At 39.9% G+C, this 24440-nt stretch overlaps 1 protein-coding gene across 9 annotated transcripts in view; it reads right to left on the bottom strand.

The window, feature by feature from the left end:
- Positions 1-4221: 4221 nt before the first annotated feature.
- The window catches only part of CAMTA1 (calmodulin binding transcription activator 1), a 2053806-nt gene continuing 2033587 nt past the window's right edge, over positions 4222-24440 (bottom strand). For 8 of the 9 annotated variants that reach the window (XM_077250396.1, XM_077250399.1, XM_077250395.1 and 5 more), the window contains one exon: positions 4222-8351. In XM_077250396.1, coding sequence (XP_077106511.1) covers positions 8288-8351 — 64 coding nt within the window. In that variant the 3' untranslated portion in view covers positions 4222-8287. Of the gene's footprint in view, positions 8352-10432; positions 10465-24440 lie in introns of those variants that run through there. The other variant, XM_077250397.1, reaches the window with a different exon arrangement.

Raw genomic sequence — 24440 nt, 5'->3', positions numbered from 1 at the left:
TCTCAATGAGCATAACTGTTTAACTCCATATCAGCATGGGTTTATGAGGAATCGCTCCTGTCAAACCAATGTTATCAGTTTTTATGAAGAGATAAGCTATAGATTGGACCTAGGTGAGCAATTGGACGTGGTATATCTTGATTTTTCCAAAGCGTTTGATACCGTGCCACACAAGAGATTGGTACACAAAACGAGAGTGCTGGGTCTGGGGGAAAATGTGTGTAAATGGGTAAGTAACTGGCTTAGTGATAGAAAGCAGAGGGTGGTTATAAATGGTATATTCTCTAAATGGGTCACTGTGACCAGTCGGGTACCGCAGGGGTCAGTTTTGGGACCTATTCAACATATTTATTAACAATCTGGTAGAAGGTTTACACAGTAAAATATTGACATTTGCAGATGATACAAAACTATGTAAAGCAGTCAATACAAGAGAAGATAGTATTCTGCTACTGATGGATCTGAATAAGTTGGAAACTTGGGCTGAGAGGTGGAGGATGCGGTTTAACAATGATAAATGTAAGGTTATACACATGGGAAGAAGGAATCAATATCACCATTACACACTGGGTAAATCTGGCATGGAAAGGTCTTGGGGATCCTAGTTAATGATGAACTTACCTGGATCAGCCAGTGCCAGGCAGCGGCTGCCAAGGCAAACAGGATCATGGGGTGCATTAAAAGAGGTCTGAATACACGTGATGAGAGCATTATACTGCCTCTGTACAAATCCCTGGTTAGACCACACATGGAGTATGTGTACGGTTTTTGTCACCGGTGCTCAGGAAGGATATGATGGAACTAGAGTGAGTACCAAAAAGGGCAACAAAATTAATGAAGGGGATGGGGGAACTACAATACCCGGAGAGATTAGCAAAATTAGAATTACTTAGTCTAGAAAAAAGACGACTGAGGGGCAATCTAATAACCATGTATAAGTATATAAGGGGACAATACAGATATCTCTCTGAGGATCTGTTTATACCAAGGAAGGTGACGGTCACAAGGGGGCATTCTCTGCACCTGGAGGAGAGAAGGTTTTTCCACCAACATAGAAGAGGATTCTTTACTGTTAGGGCAGTGAGAATCTGGAATTCCTTGCCTGAGTAGGTGGTGATGGCGAATTCAGTCGAGGGGTTCAAGAGAGGCTTGGATGTCTTCCTGGAGCGTAACAATATTGTAGCTTACAGTTATTAGGTTCTTTAGAAGGACGTAGATCTGGGGATTTATTCTGACAGGATATAAGCTGAACTGGATGGAGAAATGTCTTTATTCAGCCTTGCTAAATATGCTACTATGTATATATTAATTACTGCATCATGGAAGTTTTCATTTGTGGCTGGGGATAGCTCTTCATGTTTATTATGTTTTCCCTCCCCTTCTCTTACTCCACTTATTTTCTCTGGCCCGAACATCTATGGTTAATACTGTATTGCCCATTATCCAAAGAACTGTCATAAATATTATCTGAGGCACTACCCCCTGTGTTATCCTTGGAGGTATCAGTGTCAGAAAAACATAGCTTCACAAATATTTTTTTATAGAACTAATAATTTTTCTATATAATATTAAAATTAGATACCACACTTTGCCTTTAATTTGATTTGATCACAATGTTGTGTGATTACTTATCCTAAATCATGTGTCAAAGCAGGATATGACTTAACATGCCATATAGTCCATAGTCAGAAATGCAATGTTTAAGGAGCATTGTCTGAAATATATTTGCTTTTGAGTTTTTCCTGAGGTGTTTGGTGGAGGATCATTTGATTTTCTTGGATTTATATATTTATTATACCAATAAATTATGGTTTCAGCGCATTGGACCTCCAGATGGGTGAGCTGACATTTTCTTTCACTATAATACTGCTCGTATGTACAAAAATATAACTATTATAATACTGCCCCTTATGTATAAGAATATAACTATTATAATAGAGCCCCTATGTACAAGAGTATAACTACCTTTAATACTGCTCCTATGTACAAGAATATAACAACTATAATACTGCCCCTATGTACAAGAATATAACTGCTATAATACTGCCCCTATGTACAAGAATATACGGTAACTACTATAATACTGCTCCTATGTAGAAGAATAGAACTTCTATAATACTTCTCTCCTATGTACAAGAATATAACTACTATAATACTGCCCCTATGTACAAGAATATAACTACTATAATACTGCCCTCTATGTACAAGAATATACTATAGTACTGCCCCATGTACAAAAATATAACTACTATAATACTGTGACCTATGTACAAGAATATATCTACTGTAATACTGCCCCTATGAACAAGCATATAACTACTATAATACTGCTCATATGTACAAGCATATAACTACTATAATACTGCCTCCTATGTACAAGAATATAACTACTATAATACTGCCCCCATGTACAAGAATATAACTACTATAGTACTGGTCCTACGTACAAGAATATAACTACTATAATACTGGTCCTATGTACAAGAATATAACTACCATAACACTGCCCCTATGTACAAGAATATAAGTACTATAATACTGGTCCTATGTACAAGAATATAGCTACTATAATACTGCCTCCTATGTACAAGAATATAACTACTATAATACTGCCCCTATGTAAAAGAATATAACTACTATAATACTGCCGCTATGTACAAGAATATAACTACTATAATACTGCCCCTATGTACAAGAATATAACTACTGTAATACTGCCCCTATGTAAAGAATATAACTACTATAATACTGCTCCTATGTACAAGAATATAACTGCTATAATAATGCCCCTATGTACAAGAATATAACTACTATAACACTGCCTCCTATGTACAAGAATATAACTACTATAATACTGCCCCTATGTACCAGAATATAACTACTATAATACTGCCCCTATGTACCAGAATATAACTACTATAATACTGCCCCTATGTAAAAGAATATAACTACTATAATACTGCCGCTATGTACAAGAATATAACTACTATAATACTGCCCCTATGTACAAGAATATAACTACTGTAACACTGCCCCTATGTACAAGAATATAAGTACTATAATACTGGTCCTATGTACAAGAATATAGCTACTATAATACTGCCTCCTATGTACAAGAATATAACTACTATAATACTGCCCCTATGTAAAAGAATATAACTACTATAATACTGCCGCTATGTACAAGAATATAACTACTATAATACTGCCCCTATGTACAAGAATATAACTACTGTAATACTGCCCCTATGTAAAGAATATAACTACTATAATACTGCTCCTATGTACAAGAATATAACTGCTATAATAATGCCCCTATGTACAAGAATATAACTACTATAACACTGCCTCCTATGTACAAGAATATAACTACTATAATACTGCCCCTATGTACCAGAATATAACTACTATAATACTGCCCCTATGTACCAGAATATAACTACTATAATACTGCCCCTATGTAAAAGAATATAACTACTATAATACTGCCGCTATGTACAAGAATATAACTACTATAATACTGCCCCTATGTACAAGAATATAACTACTGTAACACTGCCCCTATGTACAAGAATATAAGTACTATAATACTGGTCCTATGTACAAGAATATAGCTACTATAATACTGCCTCCTATGTACAAGAATATAACTACTATAATACTGCCCCTATGTAAAAGAATATAACTACTATAATACTGCCGCTATGTACAAGAATATAACTACTATAATACTGCCCCTATGTACAAGAATATAACTACTGTAATACTGCCCCTATGTAAAGAATATAACTACTATAATACTGCTCCTATGTACAAGAATATAACTGCTATAATAATGCCCCTATGTACAAGAATATAACTACTATAACACTGCCTCCTATGTACAAGAATATAACTACTATAATACTGCCTCTTATGTACAAGAATATAACTACTATAACACTGCCTCTTATGTACAAGAATATAACTACTATAATACTGCCCCTATGTGCCAGAATATAACTACTATAATACTGCCCCTATGTGCCAGAATATAACTACTATAATACTGCCCCTATGTACCAGAATATAACTACTATAATACTGCCCCATGAGGAAAGATATGTTCTATAACACTGCACATTATTTGCAAACATAAAACTACTATGACACGATACAAAATAAGACAAATACTAGTCATAGAAATAAGATCCACAATAATTAGAGTAAACACACATAACATGGGGAAATTTAATTTGTTTTTAATTTACAGCAGAAAGAATAGAAAGCATTCAGAAAACATTTTCAATAGTTTTAAGGGCAATTCAAAACATTTTGCATGGTTCCAGCAGCTGAGTTCTTCAACAGATCCATTGATTTCAGTGATGTATTTTTTCATTTTTAGTTTTTTACATGCACAATTACAAAAATAAAACTTACAAAAAAGGAGACATCTATATTAGCTTTACATGCAAGCCTTGGGGACCCCCCGCCCCCCGTTGGCGCCAACTACTGTGTGGAACTGCCGTAAGCGTGCAACCATGTAGGGATTTCACGTTATATTGTCTATTTCTCTCACACAGTACAGATGTGGGTTTTTTGTTGTTTTTTTTGTGTTGTTTTAACGTTCACACTAGAAGCTTAAAATAAAATGCTGAAGACAGGATAGATTTAACAGATACATATTATGACAGACTCCTGGCACTTGGGAAATTTCATGTACCCCATCCGAGTGAACTGTTGGTATGCAATGCATCTTACATTCAAAAGCCTAAAATTTCACAGCCAAGGAAAGGTCTATTGCAAAAAGTTTGCTTTCATCAGATGCCCCTTTTTGTTTGTTTTTTTAGATTTTCAAAAGCACAATGCATCTGATGCACTAGAACAGGCCCCGGTGACCGCTCGTGTGTTGGTACAGTTACTTGGAGAGGTCCTGCATGTTGCTGAATCTGATAACATTATTAACACACTGCACAACACTGACCTTTTTGTTTTTGTTTTTTTTTAGTACAAATATACAGATAATACAGCATAACAATTGAGACCAGTACTCTTGCCAGGGTGACAAAAAAGTTACATTCGTCATGAAAAGTGGAAATATTAATATACAATTCCAGATAACAAAATTCTAAAAGATCCACTAATGCTATTACTAATACATAAGCAGTGATATTTTTTTTATTTATTTATCCAAAAAAGGCGTTTTGATATGTTTTTTATTTTTATTTATTTTTTTTATTATTTCTTCCCGTTCCTCATGAATACATAATAAAATACATTCTTCTAGGGACAATCAATGTCCCGTCAAAAAAGAGCAGTATATAACTATTTATTATTATTATTTTTTTTTAATGTACAGACTATTCATAATGGTGTATTGTGCGTGAGCTCATGAGAATTTATATAACATATACATTAGTGTATTTAGCTTGTTCCTATCTGTACATCCCACGTGAAAGGAAATGAACGGTTTTTAAAAAAATTGCAGCAAGAGTACTGACCTCATCTTTTTTTTTGTTTTTCGGCTTCAATTTTTGAACCTTCGTCTCGAACAACCTGATTAAAAGTTTTCTTACATATGCACATTGTGTAATCTTTACATGTTACGTCTTAGTATAAAAAAATTATACAATAGAAACTGTTTCGGTAAAGGGAAAAAAAAAAAAAGGCTAGCGTACCCCTGAACAGCACTTTCTCCTCTTACAATCAAAAACTTAGCGGATTGTATTCCAAAAAGTTTAGACAGGTATCGGCATTGAGTGCCAAAATGTTTCGTACTGAAGCACACATTTGCATTTTATTCCATGTTATAAATACCTCATAATCTGATCACTTTGGCTTTTTAATCTCTGTGTGGAAATAATCATATACCATGAGTTCCCTACAAGACCAGTTTGCATCATTTATTTTTTTATTATTATTTTTATTTATTTTTTTTATACTTTTATGTGCAATTTTTTTTAACATTTTCTGACTTCCAGCAGGGAGATATGAAAATGTGAAACATATTTCTACTTTCTTACTATGTCTTTTTTTTTTTTAATAGAGTTTTTGTAAATATTTTTTTTTACATTTTTTTATTGAATTTCATTCTACATATTTTTTTTTTTTTATATTGGTGTGAGTTTATGGTGTTAAGCGCATATAGTTTTCTATGAGTATCTGCTTTGCAAAATGTAACTTAATTTTTTTTTTTTTTGCTTAAGCGATATAGCATTCACATTACTTGGCACCATTGGCAAAAAAATTTTTAAAAAAATTAAATTAAATAAAAAAAATATATATTGTAAGATGAAATTAAGTTTGGGTAGCCAAAATTAAATGTAAACATATCATTTTAGTAATGTTACTTTTGCTTTTTTTTCTAAGTCTAAATACAGTAGCTTTTTTTTGCAGTTTAGTCATGCTTCAGCAAAATGTTCTTCTACAGAACATTTAAAATAAAGTTTTCTTATAGTGAAATAAAATTTTTGTCTCATTTTACAGACCGTAGCCACTAATGCTTTGCTTTTTCAATTCTTTTGTGTTCTTGGTTTCATGCACATATCTTAATTTTTTTTTTATTTTTAGTATATACAATATGTACAAAAAAAAACACATCCAAGCTTTTCAGATTCATTCCATCAAACTATACAAATATTAATAATCTCCAGCCATGTTATTGACCCGCATCCATAGAGAAGATATTTCATTCAATATTCAGTAGTAATATCTTTCAAATAGTATTTCTCATTTCCAATCCCTCCTTCTATATACAAATCTTTCTCCGGATGAAAAAAAAAAAGCCCCGATACACTAACTGGCCAGCACGCAGCACCACATTGATTCTTAGGTGGTAAAATGTTCAGGCAATGTAAATGCAACCCTTATGGGCAGTATAGGTTTTTAAGCAATCGATAGACGCAAGGTTTTATTTTCTTTCCAACTGTGGTAAGAGCTTTTTCGGATAAAGCATTACGAATATGAACAGTAGTACTCATGAAAAATACAGGTAATGGTCATACTATTTTTCTTTTTTTATATTTTATTTTTGCATCCAAGACATAATCTGGAGCGTTTGGGCTCAAATGCAAAATTTGTAACAGGACCCCCTACCTACCATGTGCAATTTATAATACTGGTGCCTTCATATGTTGTAGGCAAACTTTATGCCACAAGGGCTTAGGTGCGACTGTTTCCTTTCCACCGGCTGGTTGCAATAGAAGAAGAAAAATTCTCAAATTTCTTTGTTGTAAAAATGATTACGTTGCTACACTATAATAGACAATATACCCACAGACCAATCACTTTTTCTGACCAAGCTGGCAATGGGCATATTGCTTGTTTGGTATTATTAGTTTTGTCCTGTTTTATTCACCTTTATATAGGGGACAGTTTTGATTCCACAAAAAAAAAAATATTATTTTTGGTTACAACCTTGAAACACTTAAAAAAAACTAAAACTTCCTTATGCAATATGTACTGTACCTCTGTGTTAGCAATATATATATCGTGGACTTCAAATATCTTCCCACGGAAAATATAAATTACGCAATGCATAGATATGTCTATTTACACGAATGGGAAAGTCTTATTAAAATGAACTAGGAGCAGATGGCATTACACAAGGTCAATGACTCCTAGACCACCCTAGAAGAAATGTGTGAAGAAGTCCACCATTTTTGGCAAACTTGTGTTGTTCCAGTAGGTAAAGCATTAATATACATAATCTTGTATAGATATATATATTGCATATGTTATATGGCATACAATATGGAGAATACTTCGGAGATCTACAAGTTACAGCTTAGGTACAGACATGAGAACATAAGACGTCCAAACTCTTCCATTTTACGTTCCTTCGTTGCTCCTTGTGAGTGATCGATGGCTCTGGGTTTTGCATTCATATCTTGCTTGTGCATTTCCACCTTTCCTCAATAATTTTTTATTTTTTTTGGTATAATATTTGTACAGTTCCACACGTTGTTTGAATTCAGCCCTATGTTGAATTAACGCAACTCCAACCACATAGATTGGAGTTTCTCTTAAGCATCTCCTGGCGCCATTTTTATTTCTTTAAAGTTTTTAGTTGTTTTTTTCTTTTATATCGTTTCCCATGATTAAACAGAAGATTAAAATCCAAGATGTCTTGCTGAACAAAGCAAAAGTTGTCCATGAAAGTGCAAATGCAATGACCAAAAAAGATTACTGTTAAAATCCTGCAGGTGATCTCTCGAAAACTGCAGTGTTTTCATTTTTTTATTTATTTTTTTATTTTGTTGCATGTCTCTGCTAAAAACAGAAAATGAAAACAGTCCAAAAAGCGCTGTCACATTGCTAAGGGACGTTGTTTTAATTCTTCAAGTTCCTTGGCCTTTTTCAATTCTTTCACTCTGGAAAAAAATAAAAAAATAAAATAAAAAGAAATCTATAGAGCTACAATGTTAGTGTTACCATTTCTGAGACAATTTACCGGAATAGAAATTACAGTTGTACTCATGCAAACTTTAAGTGTCCGTTGTGTAAAATAGCAGAAACATCTTTTCTTTCATCTCAACAATTGCAACACAATAATTGCTATTACATAGAAGAGGACAATTTAAAAATTTGTATTTTGGACTTTTTAAAGCAATTTTTTCTGCTCTTTTACAGCATTTACCAGCAAAGTTACCAGAACCGTTATACATGGCTACTGTACATTTCATAATTTCATCGCAGACAAAACGTGAAGGTTAGACTTCCCAACTGGCAAAAAAAATGTTTTCTCTCTTAAACTCAGATACCCAAAGCATACATAGATATATCTATGATGCAGAGAATACAAAAAGACAGTTCTAGCTAATGAATTAGTAGTAAAAGATCAAGGAAGTCCAAATAAGTCAATTTTTTTTCTTTAACCAGTATAATTTACTCAGAGTAGTCTGAAGAGTTTTACCTAGACCTGCTTGGTTTAGTCATGGATATATTGGCCTACCTGCATACTATAGAGTTCTCTAGTGGGACATGGATATGACATGATAATCACTTCCAAAAGAGTAAGACAAACCCAATTTAAAGAAGACCTTTCGCCGGTTTGTGCACTTTAAACTGGCCACATCATGATATAGTGGTTGCAGAGCTGAGTAAAATGTAGTTTTTATTCTTCAATTCTCCTCTTCATTGTGTAGATATTAGCTTAAATAGTTTATGCTAAGTCCAAGGGGGTATTACCAAAGATTTAACTCTGGGGGTGTGTACTTTTTCCCCTGCATGAGGTTCGCTAATCAAAAGCAGGCAGCAACACAGGGGAAGAAGAACACCCCCCACAATAGCTTCAATCAGGCTTTTCCTTGTGTGAGATACATAATGACAGCCAGATTGTTCTCCTTACTGGTCTCTCTGCAGAGTTGTGTGTGATCACAAAGTACATGGAGTAGAGCAGAGGTAAGTGTGATTACTAACACTTCTTTAGCTTTCATCTCACAGCAGTCAGTGTGAATGGAGGGGCAGTGCAGCTGAACTGGGAGTAATGCAAACGGAGAGCTGTCAGAAGTGTTTGTAATGAGACAAAGCTCAGCTCTGCTGTACTGCCCATCCCCTATACTAGCTACTATGAAGTGAAAGTTAAAGAACTGTTAGTAATCACACTTATATCAGCTCTACTCCCAGGAATTGTGATCACACACAGCTCTGCAGTGACACCAGTAATGGACAAAACATTCCTGTGTGAGATGTGACAGTCTGGTCTCAAAACTGTGTATGATTACATAGTGCCTGGATTGAAGTATAGATGAGTGTGATTACAGTCACCTTTTATCTTAAAGCAGTCAGTGTTGGGGGAGGGAGGGACAGTATAGGAGAGCTAAGCTTTGTCTCATGACAATCATATCTTGCCTCTCATAGTTCTCTCAGCTCTGCTGTACTGCTTCTTCCCCACACTTACTGCCCTGAGATGAAAGCTAAAGAAGTGTTAGTAATCACACTTATCTCTGCTTTCCTCACAGAATTTGTAATCTCACACATCTCTGCAGAGAAACCAGTAAGGGCAGCAGACCATCATTTTATTTCTCACGCAAGAGAAAGCCTGTTCTAAGTTATTGTGGGAGCTTGTTCTTCTTTCCCCTGTGTGGTTCTGCTTGCTAATGATTGGTCATACTCATGAAGGGGAAGAAAAACACACCCCCATGAAAAATCTATGGTAATTTCCCCTTGCACTTAATATAAATTATAACCTAAAGATTAGAAGCTAATAGCTCCGCAATGGAGAGGTGAAATAAAAAAAAAACTAAAAACAATGTTTTCATCAGCTCTGCAGCCACTATTCCATGATGTGGCCAGTTGTACATGCTGAAACTTTTGAGAGGTACTTTGAAAAAGTTACTTTGGAGCCAAGCGCTTGCCATTAGGGTCTATTTTCCATGATATGAATGTAATAATCTTCTTGATGATATGTACTGTGTGCACAATGATAGTAAAAAGGTAATAAATTAATTACAATTATACTGTATGTTCTGTAGAATTGATCAGCTTACAGGGTTCCGCAAAAGTGAACATGGAGAAAAATCAAACATAAGTTCTCATTAGCCAAAAAATACAAATCTATATCTATGTGAGATAACCAGTAAATTATAAATTCTACTATTCAATATCAATAAGATATGAGCGATTTACTACAAGTGGTGAACAGGAAAAGAATACAGCAACCAACTAAATTCATGCTTTAAGGTTTTAGACTTTCTTTTAGTAATGAAATGGATTGCTACAGGCTACTTTGATACTTTTTCTGCTCTTTAGTTATGAAAACTGCCTAACGCTGGTTTTATCGCCCATAAGGCCTCTTTCACACTTGCGTTGTGTGACATACGTCGCAATCCGTCGTTTTGGGAAAAAAAAGGAACCTGGAAATGTGCCCACAGGATGCGTTTTTTTCCCATTGACTTGTATTGCCAACGGATCGCGACATATGGCCACGCGTCGCGTCCATCGTGCACTGGATGCATCGGTATTTGGCGGACCGTCGTAGCGAAAAAACGTTCAAGTGAACGTTTTTTCGTACGTCGCGTCTGTCATTTTCTACCGCGCATGCGTGGCCGAATCTCCACCCCCTCATGCCCGGACTTTTGACTGGGCAGCGGATGCGTTGAAAAACTGCATCTGCTGCCCACGTCGTGCATAACTTTCACAACGTGCGTTGGTACGTCGTGCCGACGCATAGCGACGGACCCGTACCGACGCTAATGTGAGAGAGGCCTAACAAGCAATCGCACTGCAGCCCTTGTTTTATTTCTTAATTACCGGTATTTAACTTTGCACATATCCAGCTTCTAAGGATTTTTCCGTTTTATTTCATATTCATGTCCTCGGTTTTGCTCACTGTGTGAGCTCATATGATTCAGGCCAAGCATACATATGTATAGAAAAAAATGGCATGCAAGGGAATGACGTATTTAGTGGTATCTCTGTAGATAAAGTGACCCATATCTCTAAATTGCTCCACTACTTTGAGAACCTTAAATTTCCCCTAATCAGAACCTAAATCCATACAAGCTATTCTTACACAGTGTTTTTTTTCATCTTGGCAGGCACGTTCTATTCAATCCGTACCCGGGTCTGCTTAGCTGCTGTTTGGGTATTTATCGAGTGTTTGTTGGGGGTCTCGGCATCCGCACCGATCTTCAGGTAACTAAAGCATCAGTTCAGTTTTTTTTCTTATTTTACAGCCAGAGAGGTGTCACTAATGTAAGTTCCATGCCCCTAGTAATATACTTACCAGCCACTGTGTTCTGCTGTTATTGGGTCCGTTTCGATAATTCTTCTACAGGTTGTGACCTGCCGGATCGCTCCAGTGTTTGTTTGGTAATGTAAGTCTATGAGACAGGAGAAGGCCAGAATGAGGCTGTCTTAGACTTACGTTGAGAACTAGTGACTGTTAGTTCCGACTTCTTGTCAGTCAGAAGCTAAAGTCACAAGATGGCGGATCGGGACTAGCGGCATCAGGAAGACTGCAGCTGGTCTGGTAAGTATATTAGTAGGGGAAGGGAACATGGATTAGTTATACCACTCCATCACTGAAATGAGAAGAAAATCACTGGAGTGGTGCTTTAAAGAGCCTGCCAAGAATGAGAAAATGGCATGAAGGTTTAGATATTCCTTAACTTTATGTAGGGCTCCAAGAGACACATGATGTTATAAAGGAAGATTCAGGGGGACCTCTTGGTCCCTGGCATTATGAAGTAATATTAGGCAGCCCACTTTTGACATATTCCATTTTGGGTACCGTTTTTGCCTAAACTAAGTGGAATGAGATGAAGAACTTTTGGTTGGCTTCTCTCTACTCAAGTTTTCTCTTAAGGCCCTTTCCAAATTATTGGACCCAATTTGCAAGAAATTGATATTCATATTTACACACTTACAAACATACACAGATGCCCTATGTGAGCTCACCGTGGGACAGATTTTCAACCTATGGGTTTAAATAATGAATGTTTTCAGAATTAAAGAAAATTGTCTATTTCACATTTTTGGGTTACTGAATGTTTTTCTAATTAGACATTTTTGAGGTCAGTATCCAAATATACTTTTTCCATTTTCTGACAGATAAGAGAATATTGGAGAACATTTACAGGACATTCACAATGATCGACTCTTTGACTGTCTTCTCATAATGAATAACAAATGGCAGATAAATAAGAAACATTCGGTTCCTCTTCCCTTTAGAAATTCTCATGCGCTTTTCTCATGCTTTGCCGTGTTAACAGAAGGCTCCTAAAACAAGTTGGTGTGTGATCACTTTAGTCACCAAAACAGTGAAAGACATGGGTGCTATACAACCTGGAATAAAACTGTTTGCAACATACACTAAAGTAGCGCTCAAATAAGAGACATAAACATCCATTCTGCACACTCATGAAAACATTTTTTCTATAACTTTGTAAATAGTGTTGAAATAAATCCTCTACAATTTGGGTATGCATCTATCACCTTTGCAGACTTACATATTTCCATGATTACAGACTACTCTACTAGCTCTGTGTAGTCTAATTTTGCAGTCAATTATCATTTCATCTCTCTGCCTTATCTTCATAGTCTATGGACGGTATAAAAGAAGGATGGAAGAGAGTACGGGTGCACATACAGCTGACAGCCATCTTGGCTGCCTCTCCCGTACACAGGAGTGCTCGTTTGGCTGAATGCATCTCTGTCCTCTAGGAGAAGTCTGATGACAGCTTATCTCCAGGAGAACAATGCGATCGGAGGTACAAAATTGGACATGCCTAATCAACAACTCTCCCAATGATCAGTTGTCTCGGATCCCCATACACATTAGACTATCAGCCAATTCAATATTGGTGGGGATTGGCCAACATTAGGACTGACATACACTAGAGATTTTGGAAGGTTGAAAAGACCGTTATATCATTTGTCATCCTTTTGAAACAAGTGTGGCATATGCTAACTAAAGACAGATTTCTGGCATAAAAATTATATGTTGGATCCTTTTGGCCACTGTCAGGTTCTAGAGTTGAAAAATTATTCATACCATAAAACAGATCTGCATCCCATCAGTGCAAGCCCTGAAGACGCCACAGAACATGGCAGAGATCAATCAGTGATTTTCTTCTATGGAGCAGCTCTGACATATGGAGGAGAACAGAATCTCTTAAATAAACAGTAACCTGAGGCTAAAGTACTCCATTGCAAATTCTGTAATAGTGCTCTCCAGTTAATATGTAGCATCCAAGTGTCTGTTGTAGGGCTCATACTTATTTGCGAGAAAAAAGGACTAGTGCAATCCCATAAAAAAATCGTATTGCACTCTAACCAATGTTAAGCTGTAAGTCACAGCTCATCTACGATTTTTTTTCTCAGGTCAGATCGGGCTGAGAAAAAAAAATCACAGCATTCTGCGAGTGTCCTCATATATCGGTTGGGACTCGCCAATGAAAAAAAAATTGCACGGCACTCGGACCCTGCAGTCCGATTTTTACTCATCCATGTCCTTGAAGACCTGACATTTCATCTGCCGCATACAGTAAAATCACAGCGTGACCCAACAAAATAGATAGAGTAGACATACATAAAAAGAATACATAGCTATAACGACGTCAGCGACATATAGAATTAGTGCAGTGCGTGTGCAGCTTACTGTACATGAATTTTATTACTAAATAAACTACCGTATTTTCTGGTGTATAAGACGACTGGGCGTATAAGACGACCCCCAACTTTTCCATATAATATATGGAATTTGGGATATGCCCGCTGTATAAGACGGGGGTCATCTTATACACCCAGTCATCTTATACGGCGTGTGTTAAAAATAAAGAATAAAAAAAAAAAATATGTATATACTCACCCCTCCGAGAAGCCTGGCTGTCACTGCTGCAAGCGTCTGCCTCCGTTCCTAAGAATTGCAGAGCATGAAGGACCCTCGATGACCTCGCAGTCCTGTGATTGGTCCGTGACCGCTCATGTGACCGGTCACCTGACCGTGACGTCATCGAAGGTCCTTCACGCTCTGCAATTCTTAGGAACGGAGGCAGACGCTTGCAGCGGTGACAGCCAGGCTTCTCGGAGGGGTGAGTATATACATATTTTTTATTTTTATTCTTTATTTTTTTTTACATGAATATGGATCCCAGGGCCTGAAGGAGAGTTTCCTCTCCTTCAGACCCTGGGAACATCCAGGATCGCTCCCTGCACATGCCGTACCTGGCGTATAAGACGACCCCCGACTTTTGGGACAATTTTTAGGGGTTAAAAAGTCGTCTTATACGCCGGAAAATACGGTATTTTCTGAAAAAATGTCGTGAGATGCCCCACAATTTTATTAACCAGCAGAGGGAAAGCAGACAGCTGGGGTCAGATGTTTATAGCCTGGAAAGGGGGTAATACCCATGGAGCTTTCCAGGCTATTAATATCAGATCACAGCTGTATACTTAGCCTTTACTGGTTATTAAAATGAAGGACCCCCCAAAAAATGACATAGGGTTCCCTGTTATGACCCCAATGGCAGAGGGTCTCAGAAATAAATACTAAGTCTGCAAACACAAAAAAACAGCTCATAGGGCAGTGGTAACTGGGCTGACCGTATATCTAATCCTAGCACCACAAATAGCAGCAGCCGGGGAACGTGCCTACGTTGGTTCTAGACGTCTCGCGCCAGCCGGAGAACTAACTAACCCTAGAAGGGAAAAGATAGTCCTTTCTTGCCTCCAGAGAAAAGACCCCAAAAGTTGGATACAAGCCCCCAACAAATAATAACGGTGAGGTAAGAAGAAAAGACAAACGTAAGAATGAACTAGGTATTTAGCAAAGAGAGGCCCACTGACTAATAGCAGAATATAGTAAGATGACTTATACGGTCAGCAAAAACCCTATCAAAAATATCCACGCTTGATATTCAAGAACCCCCGAACCGTCTAACGGCCCGGGGGGAGAATACCAGCCCCCTAGAGCTTCCAGCAAAATCAGAAATCACATTTAGTACAAGCTGGACAAAAAACAAGAGCAATACAAATAACCAAAAAACAAGGAAGCAGGACTTAGCTTAATTTTGCAAGAACCAAGACCAGCAGACAGGAGCAAACAGAAAGAACTCATTACAACGATGCCAGGCACCAGACTGAGAATTCAGGAAGTTCATATAGCAACACCCCTGGACTAACGACCCAGGTGGTGCCAAACTGAGGAAAGACAATCCCAGAGTCATATCACTAGTGACCACAAGAGGGAGCCAAAAAAGTCTAATACACAACAGTACCCCCCTTTAAGGAGGGGTCACCGAACCCTCACCAAGACCACCAGGGCGATCAGGATGAGCAGCGTGAAAGGCACAAACTAAATCGGCCGCATGCACATCAGAGGCAACCACCCAGGAATTATCCTCCTGACTATAGCCCTTCCACTTGACCAGATACTGAAGCCTCCGCCTGGAGAGACGAGAATCTAAGATCTTCTCCACCACGTACTCCAACTCGCCCTCAACCAACACCGGAGCAGGAGGCTCAACAGAAGGAACCACAGGTACAACGTACCGCCGCAACAAAGACCTATAGAACACGTTGTGAATGGCAAACGACACCGGAAGATCCAAGCGAAAGGACACAGGATTAAGGATTTCCAATATCTTGTAAGGACCGATGAAGCGAGGCTTAAATTTAGGAGAGGAGACCTTCATAGGAACAAATCGAGAAGACAGCCATACCAAATCCCCAACACGAAGTCGGGGACCCACACCGCGGCGGCGGTTGGCAAAACGCTGAGCCTTCTCCTGTGACAACTTTAAGTTGTCCACCACATGATTCCAAATCTGCTGCAACCTATCCACCACAGAATCTACCCCAGGACAGTCAGAAGGCTCCACATGTCCCGAGGAAAAACGAGGATGGAAACCAGAGTTGCAGAAAAATGGCAAAACCAAAGTAGTGGAACTAGCCCGATTATTAAGGGCAAACTCAGCCAACGGCAAGAAGGTCACCCAATCATCCTGATCTGCAGAAACAAAACACCTCAAATAAGCCTCCAGAGTCTGATTAGTTCGCTCCGTTTGTCCATTAGTCTGAGGATGAAAGGCAGACGAAAACGACAAATCAATGCCCATCTTAGCACAAAAGGATCGCCAGAACCTGGAAACAAACTGGGATCCTCTGTCAGACACGATATTCTCAGGAATGCCGTGCAAACGAACCTAATTCTGAAAGAACAAAGGAACCAGATCGGAAGAGGAAGTCAGCTTAGGCAAAGATACCAAATGGACCATCTTGGAAAAGTGATCACATACCATCCAGATGACAGACATGCCCCGAGACACCGGAAGATCTGAAATGAAATCCATGGAAATGTGTGTCCAAGGCCTCTTCGGGACAGGCAAGGGCAAGAGTAACCCGCTGGCACGAGAACAGCAAGGCTTAGCTCGAGCACAAGTCCCACAGGACTGCACAAATGACCGCACATCCCGTGACAAGGAAGGCCACCAAAAGGACCTAGCCACCAAATCTCTGGTGCCAAAAATTCCCGGATGCCCTGCCAACACCGAGGAATGAACCTCGGAAATGACTCTGCTGGTCCACTTATCAGGAACAAACAGTCTGTCAGGTGGACAAGAGTCAGGTCTACCAGCCTGAAATCTCTGCAACACACGTCGTAAATCCGGAGAAATGGCTGACAAGATTACTCCCTCTTTAAGAATACCAACTGGTTCTGCGACTCCAGGAGAGTCAGGCACAAAGCTCCTTGAAAGAGCATCAGCCTTCACATTCTTTGAACCTGGTAAATACGAGACCACAAAGTCAAAACGGGAGAAAAACAATGACCAACGGGCCTGTCTAGGATTCAGGCGTTTAGCAGACTCGAGATACATCAGATTTTTGTGATCAGTCAAGACCACCACACGATGCTTAGCACCCTCGAGCCAATGACGCCACTCCTCAAATGCCCACTTCATGGCTAACAACTCCCGATTGCCAACATCATAATTCCGCTCAGCAGGCGAAAACTTCCTAGAGAAAAAAGCACATGGTCTCATTACAGAGCAACCAGGGCCTCTCTGCGACAAAACGGCCCCTGCCCCAATCTCAGAAGCATCCACTTCAACCTGAAAGGGAAGTGAGACATCAGGCTGGCACAAAACAGGCGCTGAAGTAAACCGGCGCTTCAACTCTTGGAAAGCCTCCACGGCTGCAGGAGCCCAGTTAGCAACATCAGAACCTTTCTTGGTCATATCCGTCAAAGGTTTAACAACGCTAGAAAAATTAGCGATAAAACGACGGTAGAAGTTAGCAAAGCCCAAGAACTTCTGAAGACTCTTAACTGACGTGGGTTGAGTCCAATCATGAATAGCTCGGACCTTGACTGGGTCCATCTCCACCGCAGAAGGGGAAAAAATAAAACCCAAAAAGGGAACCTTCTGTACTCCAAAGAGACACTTTGAGCCCTTAACAAACAAAGCATTCTCACGCAAAACCTGAAACACCATCCTGACCTGCTCTACATGCGAGTCCCAATCATCAGAAAAAACCAGAATATCATCCAGATAAACAATCATAAATTTATCCAGATACTTCCGGAAAATATCATGCATAAAGGACTGAAACACTGAAGGAGCATTAGAGAGCCCAAAAGGCATCACCAAGTACTCAAAATGACCTTCGGGCGTATTAAATGCAGTTTTCCATTCATCTCCTTGCTTAATGCGCACAAGGTTGTACGCACCACGAAGATCTATCTTGGTGAACCACTTGGCACCTTTAATCCGGGCAAACAAGTCCGACAACAGAGGCAAAGGATACTGAAATTTAACAGTGATTTTATTCAGAAGCCGATAGTCAATACAAGGTCTCAAAGATCCGTCCTTCTTGGCCACAAAAAAGAATCCCGCACCAAGAGGGGAAGAGGATGGACGGATATGCCCCTTCTCCAGAGATTCCTTGATATACGAACGCATTGCGGTATGCTCAGGTACAGACAGATTAAATAGTCTTCCCTTAGGAAATTTACTACCTGGAATCAAATCTATAGCGCAGTCACAGTCCATATGAGGAGACAGAGCACTGGACCTGGACTCGCTGAATACATCCTGAAAATCAGACAAATACTCAGGAACTTCCGAAGGAATAGAGGAAGCAATAGACACCGGCGGGGAATCACCATGAATTCCCTGACAGCCCCACCTTGACACAGACATTGCCTTCCAATCCAAGACTGGATTATGGGTCTGTAACCATGGCAGACCCAAAACGACCAAATCATGCATTTTATGCAGAACAAGAAAACGAATCACCTCCCGATGTTCAGGAGTCATGCACATGGTTACCTGTGTCCAAAACTGCGATTTATTTTCCGCCAATGGCGTAGCATCAATACCTCTAAGAGGGATAGGATTTACCAACGGCTCAAGAACAAAACCACAGCATTTGGCAAATGACAGATCCATAAGACTCAGGGCAGCACCTGAATCCACAAACGCCATAACAGGGTAGGAAGACAATGAGCAAATTAAAGTCACAGACAAAATAAATTTAGGTTGCAAATTACCAATGGCGACAGGACTAACAACCCTTGTTAGGCGTTTAGAGCATGCTGATATAACATGTGTAGAATCACCACAGTAAAAACACAACCCATTCTGACGTCTATGATTTTTCCGTTCATTTCTAGTCTGAATTCTACCACATTGCATTAAATCAGGTGTTTGTTCAGACAACACCACAAGAGGATTAGCGGCTTTGCACTCCCGCAAACGCCGGTCAATTTGAATAGCCAGCGCCATGGAATCATTCAGACTTGTAGGAATGGAGAAACCCACCATCACATTCTTAATGGCTTCAGAAAGGCCATTTCTGAAATTTGCGGCCAGAGCACACTCATTCCACTGAGTAAGCACGGACCATTTCCGAAATTTTTGGCAATACACTTCAGCTTCATCCTGGCCCTGAGAAATAGCCAGCAAGGCTTTTTCTGCCTGAATTTCAAGATTGGGTTCCTCGTAAAGCAATCCGAGCGCCAGAAAAAACGCATCAATATTTGCCAATGCCGGATCTCCTGGCGCTAGCGAGAAGGCCCAATCCTGAGGGTCGCCCCGTAAGAAAGAGATAACAATTTTAACTTGCTGAGCTGAGTCTCCAGACGAACGGGGTCTCAGAGATAGAAACAATTTACAATTATTCCTGAAATTCCTAAACTTAAATCGGTCTCCAGAGAACAGTTCAGGAATAGGTATTTTAGGTTCAGACATAGGACTACTGGTAACAAAATCTTGTATGCCCTGCACACGAGCAGCAAGCTGGTGCACACTTGTAATCAAGGTCTGGACATTCATGTCTGCAGCAAGCTCAAGCCACTCAGAGGTAAAGGGGAGGAAGAAAGAGAGGAAAAAAAAAAAAAACTCAGAATTTCCTTTCTTATTATCCCACTTCTGCAATGCATTAAACATTCAACTTTGGCCTGGCATACTGTTATGACCCCAATGGCAGAGGGTCTCAGAAATAAATACTAAGTCTGCAAACACAAAAAACCAGCTCATAGGGCAGTGGTAACTGGGCTGACCGTATATCTAATCCTAGCACCACAAATAGCAGCAGCCGGGGAACGTGCCTACGTTGGTTCTAGACGTCTCGCGCCAGCCGGAGAACTAACTAACCCTAGAAGGGAAAAGATAGACCTTTCTTGCCTCCAGAGAAAAGACCCCAAAAGTTGGATACAAGCCCCCAACAAATAATAACGGTGAGGTAAGAAGAAAAGACAAACGTAAGAATGAACTAGGTATTTAGCAAAGAGAGGCCCACTGACTAATAGCAGAATATAGTAAGATGACTTATACGGTCAGCAAAAACCCTATCAAAAATATCCACGCTGGATATTCAAGAACCCCCGAACCGTCTAACGGCCCGGGGGGAGAATACCAGCCCCCTAGAGCTGCCAGCAAAATCAGAAATCACATTTAGTACAAGCTGGACAAAAAATAAGAGCAATACAAATAACCAAAAAACAAGGAAGCAGGACTTAGCTTAATTTTGCAAGAACCAAGACCAGCAGACAGGAGCAAACAGAAAGAACTGATTACAACGATGCCAGGCACCAGACTGAGAATTCAGGAAGTTCATATAGCAACACCCCTGGACTAACGACCCAGGTGGTGCCAAACTGAGGAAAGACAATCCCAGAGTCATATAACTAGTGACCACAAGAGGGAGCCAAAAAAGTCTAATACACAACAGTTCCCATAAAATGAATAATCAGCACAGCAAAGGCTAATACTAATAGCCTAGCAAGAGGCCATAGATATTGGCCTGCTCCCAAACTAAAAACATCATCTCTCAGCTGCCCCAGAAATGGCGCATCCATAAGATGCGCCACATCTGGCACTTTGCCTCACTCTTCCCACTTGTCCTGGTGCGGTGGAAAGTAGGGTGATAGTTGTTGATGTCACCTTTATATTATCAGGTGACATCGAGCTCAGAGGTTAGTAATGCAAAGGTGTCTATAAGACGCATTCATTACTAACCCCATAGTCAAATTGTCAAAAAAAACACCTAGCTTAATATCAGCTCACAGCTGTTTACTTAGCCCTTACTGGTTATTAGTGTTGAGCATTCCGATACTGCAAATATCGGGTATCGGCCGATATTCGCTGTATCGGAATTCCAATACCGAGTTCCGATATTTTAGCGTTATCAGAAATCGGAATCGGGATCCATATTCATGTAAAAAATAAAGAATAAAAATAAAAAATATGGATATACTCAACCACTGACGGACCCTGGACCTCAGCGGTGCAACCGGCAGCCTCCGTTCCTAAGAATGCAGTGAGTGTAGGACCTGCGATGACGTCGTGGTCTTGTGATTGGTCGCGTGACCGCTCATGTGACCGCTCACGTGACCGCGACGTCATCGAAGGTCCTTCACTCTGCATTCTTAGGAACGGAGGCAGACGCTTGCAGCGGTGACAGCCAGGGGCCGTCCGAGGGTGAGTATATCCATATTTTTTATTTTTATTCTTTATTTTTTACATGAATATGGATCCCAGGGCCTGAAGGAGAGTTTCCTCTCCTTCAGACCCTGGGAACCATCCAGGATCGCTCCCTATTACGTTCCGATATTTGTGTCCCATTGACTTGTATTGGTATCGGGTATCGGTATCGGCAATATCCAATATTTTTTGGATATCGGCCCATCCAATCCGATACCGATACTTTCAAATATCGGAAGGTATCGCTCAACACTACTGGTTATTAAAATGAAGGACCCCCCAAAAAATGACATAGGGTTCCCCTAAAATTAATAATCAGCAAAGGCTAGGCAGACAGCTGCGGGCTAATAATAATAGCCTAACAAGGAGCCATAGATTTTGGCCCGCTCCCAAACTAAAAACAGCATCTCTCAGCCACCCCAGAAATGGTGCATCCATAAGATGCGCCATATCTGGCACTTAGCCTCACTCTTCCCACTTGTCCTGGTGCGGTGGAAAATAGGGTCATAGTTGGGGGATTGATGTCACCTTTGTATTGTCAGGTGACATGAAGCCCAGAGGTTAGTAATGGAGAGGTGTCTATAAGACACATTCACTACTAACCCCATAGTCAAATTGTCAAAAAAATAACACCCAGAATAAAGTCCTTTATTTGAACAAATGACACAGACTCCTTTATTGACTCTAAATGAACCAAAAACACTTATACTCACCTTACACCCAATCAACTGAAGCCAATGTTCCCTGTAAAAAAATAAGAAATATAGCAACATCATCTTCACCTGTCCTCGATGTTAAAATAATAATCCAATTGGCCCGTGATGTGTTTAGCTCTGCTACATCTAGATAGCAGGCTGCATTGTTGCATGATGCTGCTATACAGTCTGACATCCAGCAGAGATACTGAGCTTCACATGCTTGCTCAGCTCAGTGCATTGCAGTGATGTGCTTGAGTTGAGCGGAGTTCATATCCAATGAACTCCTTTGGCCTCACTAACATCACTGTGAGCGTTAGTAAGTTCTCAAGCTCGCGGTGCAATCAGAAAAGTCATCGGAGTTCAGAGTCAATAACCTCAGTTCAACTCAATGATGTCAGCTTGAGCATCATCAGAACTTTTCCCTTGGCGCTCGTGCTGACATCATTTAGTTGAATTGAGTTCATTGGCTCAACTCCAATGACTTCCTGATGGCACGCAAGCTTTCTCATGCTAGCGGTTACGTCAGTGAGGTCAAAGCAATTAATTTGATATGAACTCCGCTCAATTTTAGCACGTCACTGCAAGACTCTGAGCTAAGCAAGCACGCGCAGCTCAGTGTCTCTGCTGGGTGGCAGTGTGTATAGTAGCATCATACAAAAATGCAACCTGCCATCTAGATGTAGCAGAGCTAGATGCATAGAGGGCCAATTGGATTATTATCTTCATGTTGAGGATAGGTGAGGATGATGTTGCTTTGTTATTTTATTTATTTTACAGGGGACATTGGCTTCGGTGGAATGGGCGTAAGCTGTCTACCTAGCCTTTGCTGGTTATTAATTACAGGGGGACTCTACATCTTTTTTGGGGGGTCCCCCACTTTAATGACCAATAAATGCTTAGTAGACTGCTGTGAGATGATATTAATAGCATGGGGAAACTACATAGGTAATACCCTATTCCCAGGTTATAAACATCTGCCCCCAGCTGTCCGCTTTCCCTCTGCTGGTTAATAAAATTTCGAGGGACTCCCCCCCGCCATTTTTTCAGGAAATAATTTATTCATTAATCAAATACATGTACAGTAAGCTACACATACAAATCAGTCATTATATATCTCACTCACGTATTTATATATATCTTTCTGTATCAATGTGTAAATATATATATATATATATATACCCCGTATATACTGATATATATACCCCGTATATACTGGAGTATAAGCCAAGATTTTCAGCCCATTTTTTTAGGCTGAAAGTGCCCCTCTCGGCTTATACTCGAGTCATTGTCCCAGGGGGTCGGCAGGGAAGCGGCAGCTGACAGATCATACTCTCCTGCTCCCCGGCGCGTTTCTGCATGTCCCTGCTTCTCTGGCACCCGCAGCTCTTCCTGTACTCAGCGGTCATGTGGTACCACCCATTAAAGTAATGAAGATGGATGCGACTCCACTCCCGACGCGACTCTGAACACAGGAACAAGCTGCCGGCCCAGGACAACAGAGAAGCAGGGACCACATCGGGAGGGTGAGTATAATGGGGGAGGGTGAGCATTGCGATATTCACCTGTCCCCTTTCCACCGCCGGGCTCTGTCTTCCGCATCCTCTGGCTGTGACGTTCAGGTCAGAGGGCTTGATGACATAGTTAGTGCGTGCCGCCTTCTGCCTGAACAGTCAGCCGAAATACGGAGCGGCGCACGGTGGTGGAACGGGGACAGGTGAATATCGCAAGTGCCGGGGGCCTGAGCGACGAGAGGTCAGTATGTCATTTTTTTTTTCTTCATTGCAGTGCCAACAGTATATAGGGCATAATCTATGGAGCATCTTATGGGGCCATCAACCTTTGTGCAGCATTATATGGGGCATAATCTATGGAGCATCTTATGGGGCCATCAAGCTTTGTGCAGCACTATATGGGGCATAATATTCTATAAAGCATCTGGAGGGGCCATCACTAACCTTTTGTGCAGCATTATATGGGCATATTTTAATATGGAGCATCTTATGGGGCCCATCATGAACTTTATGGAGCATTATATGGGGCGTATTTTATTATGGAGCATTTTATGAGGCCCATCATGAACTTTATTGAGCATTATATGGGGCGTATTTTCTATGGAGCATCTTATGGGGCCCATCATGAACTGTATGGAGCATTATATGGGGCTCATGATTCAATATGGATATTCAAAAACACTTAACCTACTGATGTCTCAATCAATTTTACTTTTATTGGTATCCATTTTTATTTTTTAAATTTACCAGTAGCAGCTGCAGTTCCCACCCTAGGCTTATACTCGAGTCAATAATGTTTCCCAGTTTTTTGTCGCAAAATTAGA

The sequence above is a fragment of the Ranitomeya variabilis genome, chromosome 4, assembly GCF_051348905.1.
Source record: "Ranitomeya variabilis isolate aRanVar5 chromosome 4, aRanVar5.hap1, whole genome shotgun sequence".
NCBI lineage: Eukaryota > Metazoa > Chordata > Amphibia > Anura > Dendrobatidae > Ranitomeya > Ranitomeya variabilis.
This window is presented reverse-complemented; position numbering and strand designations above follow the sequence as displayed.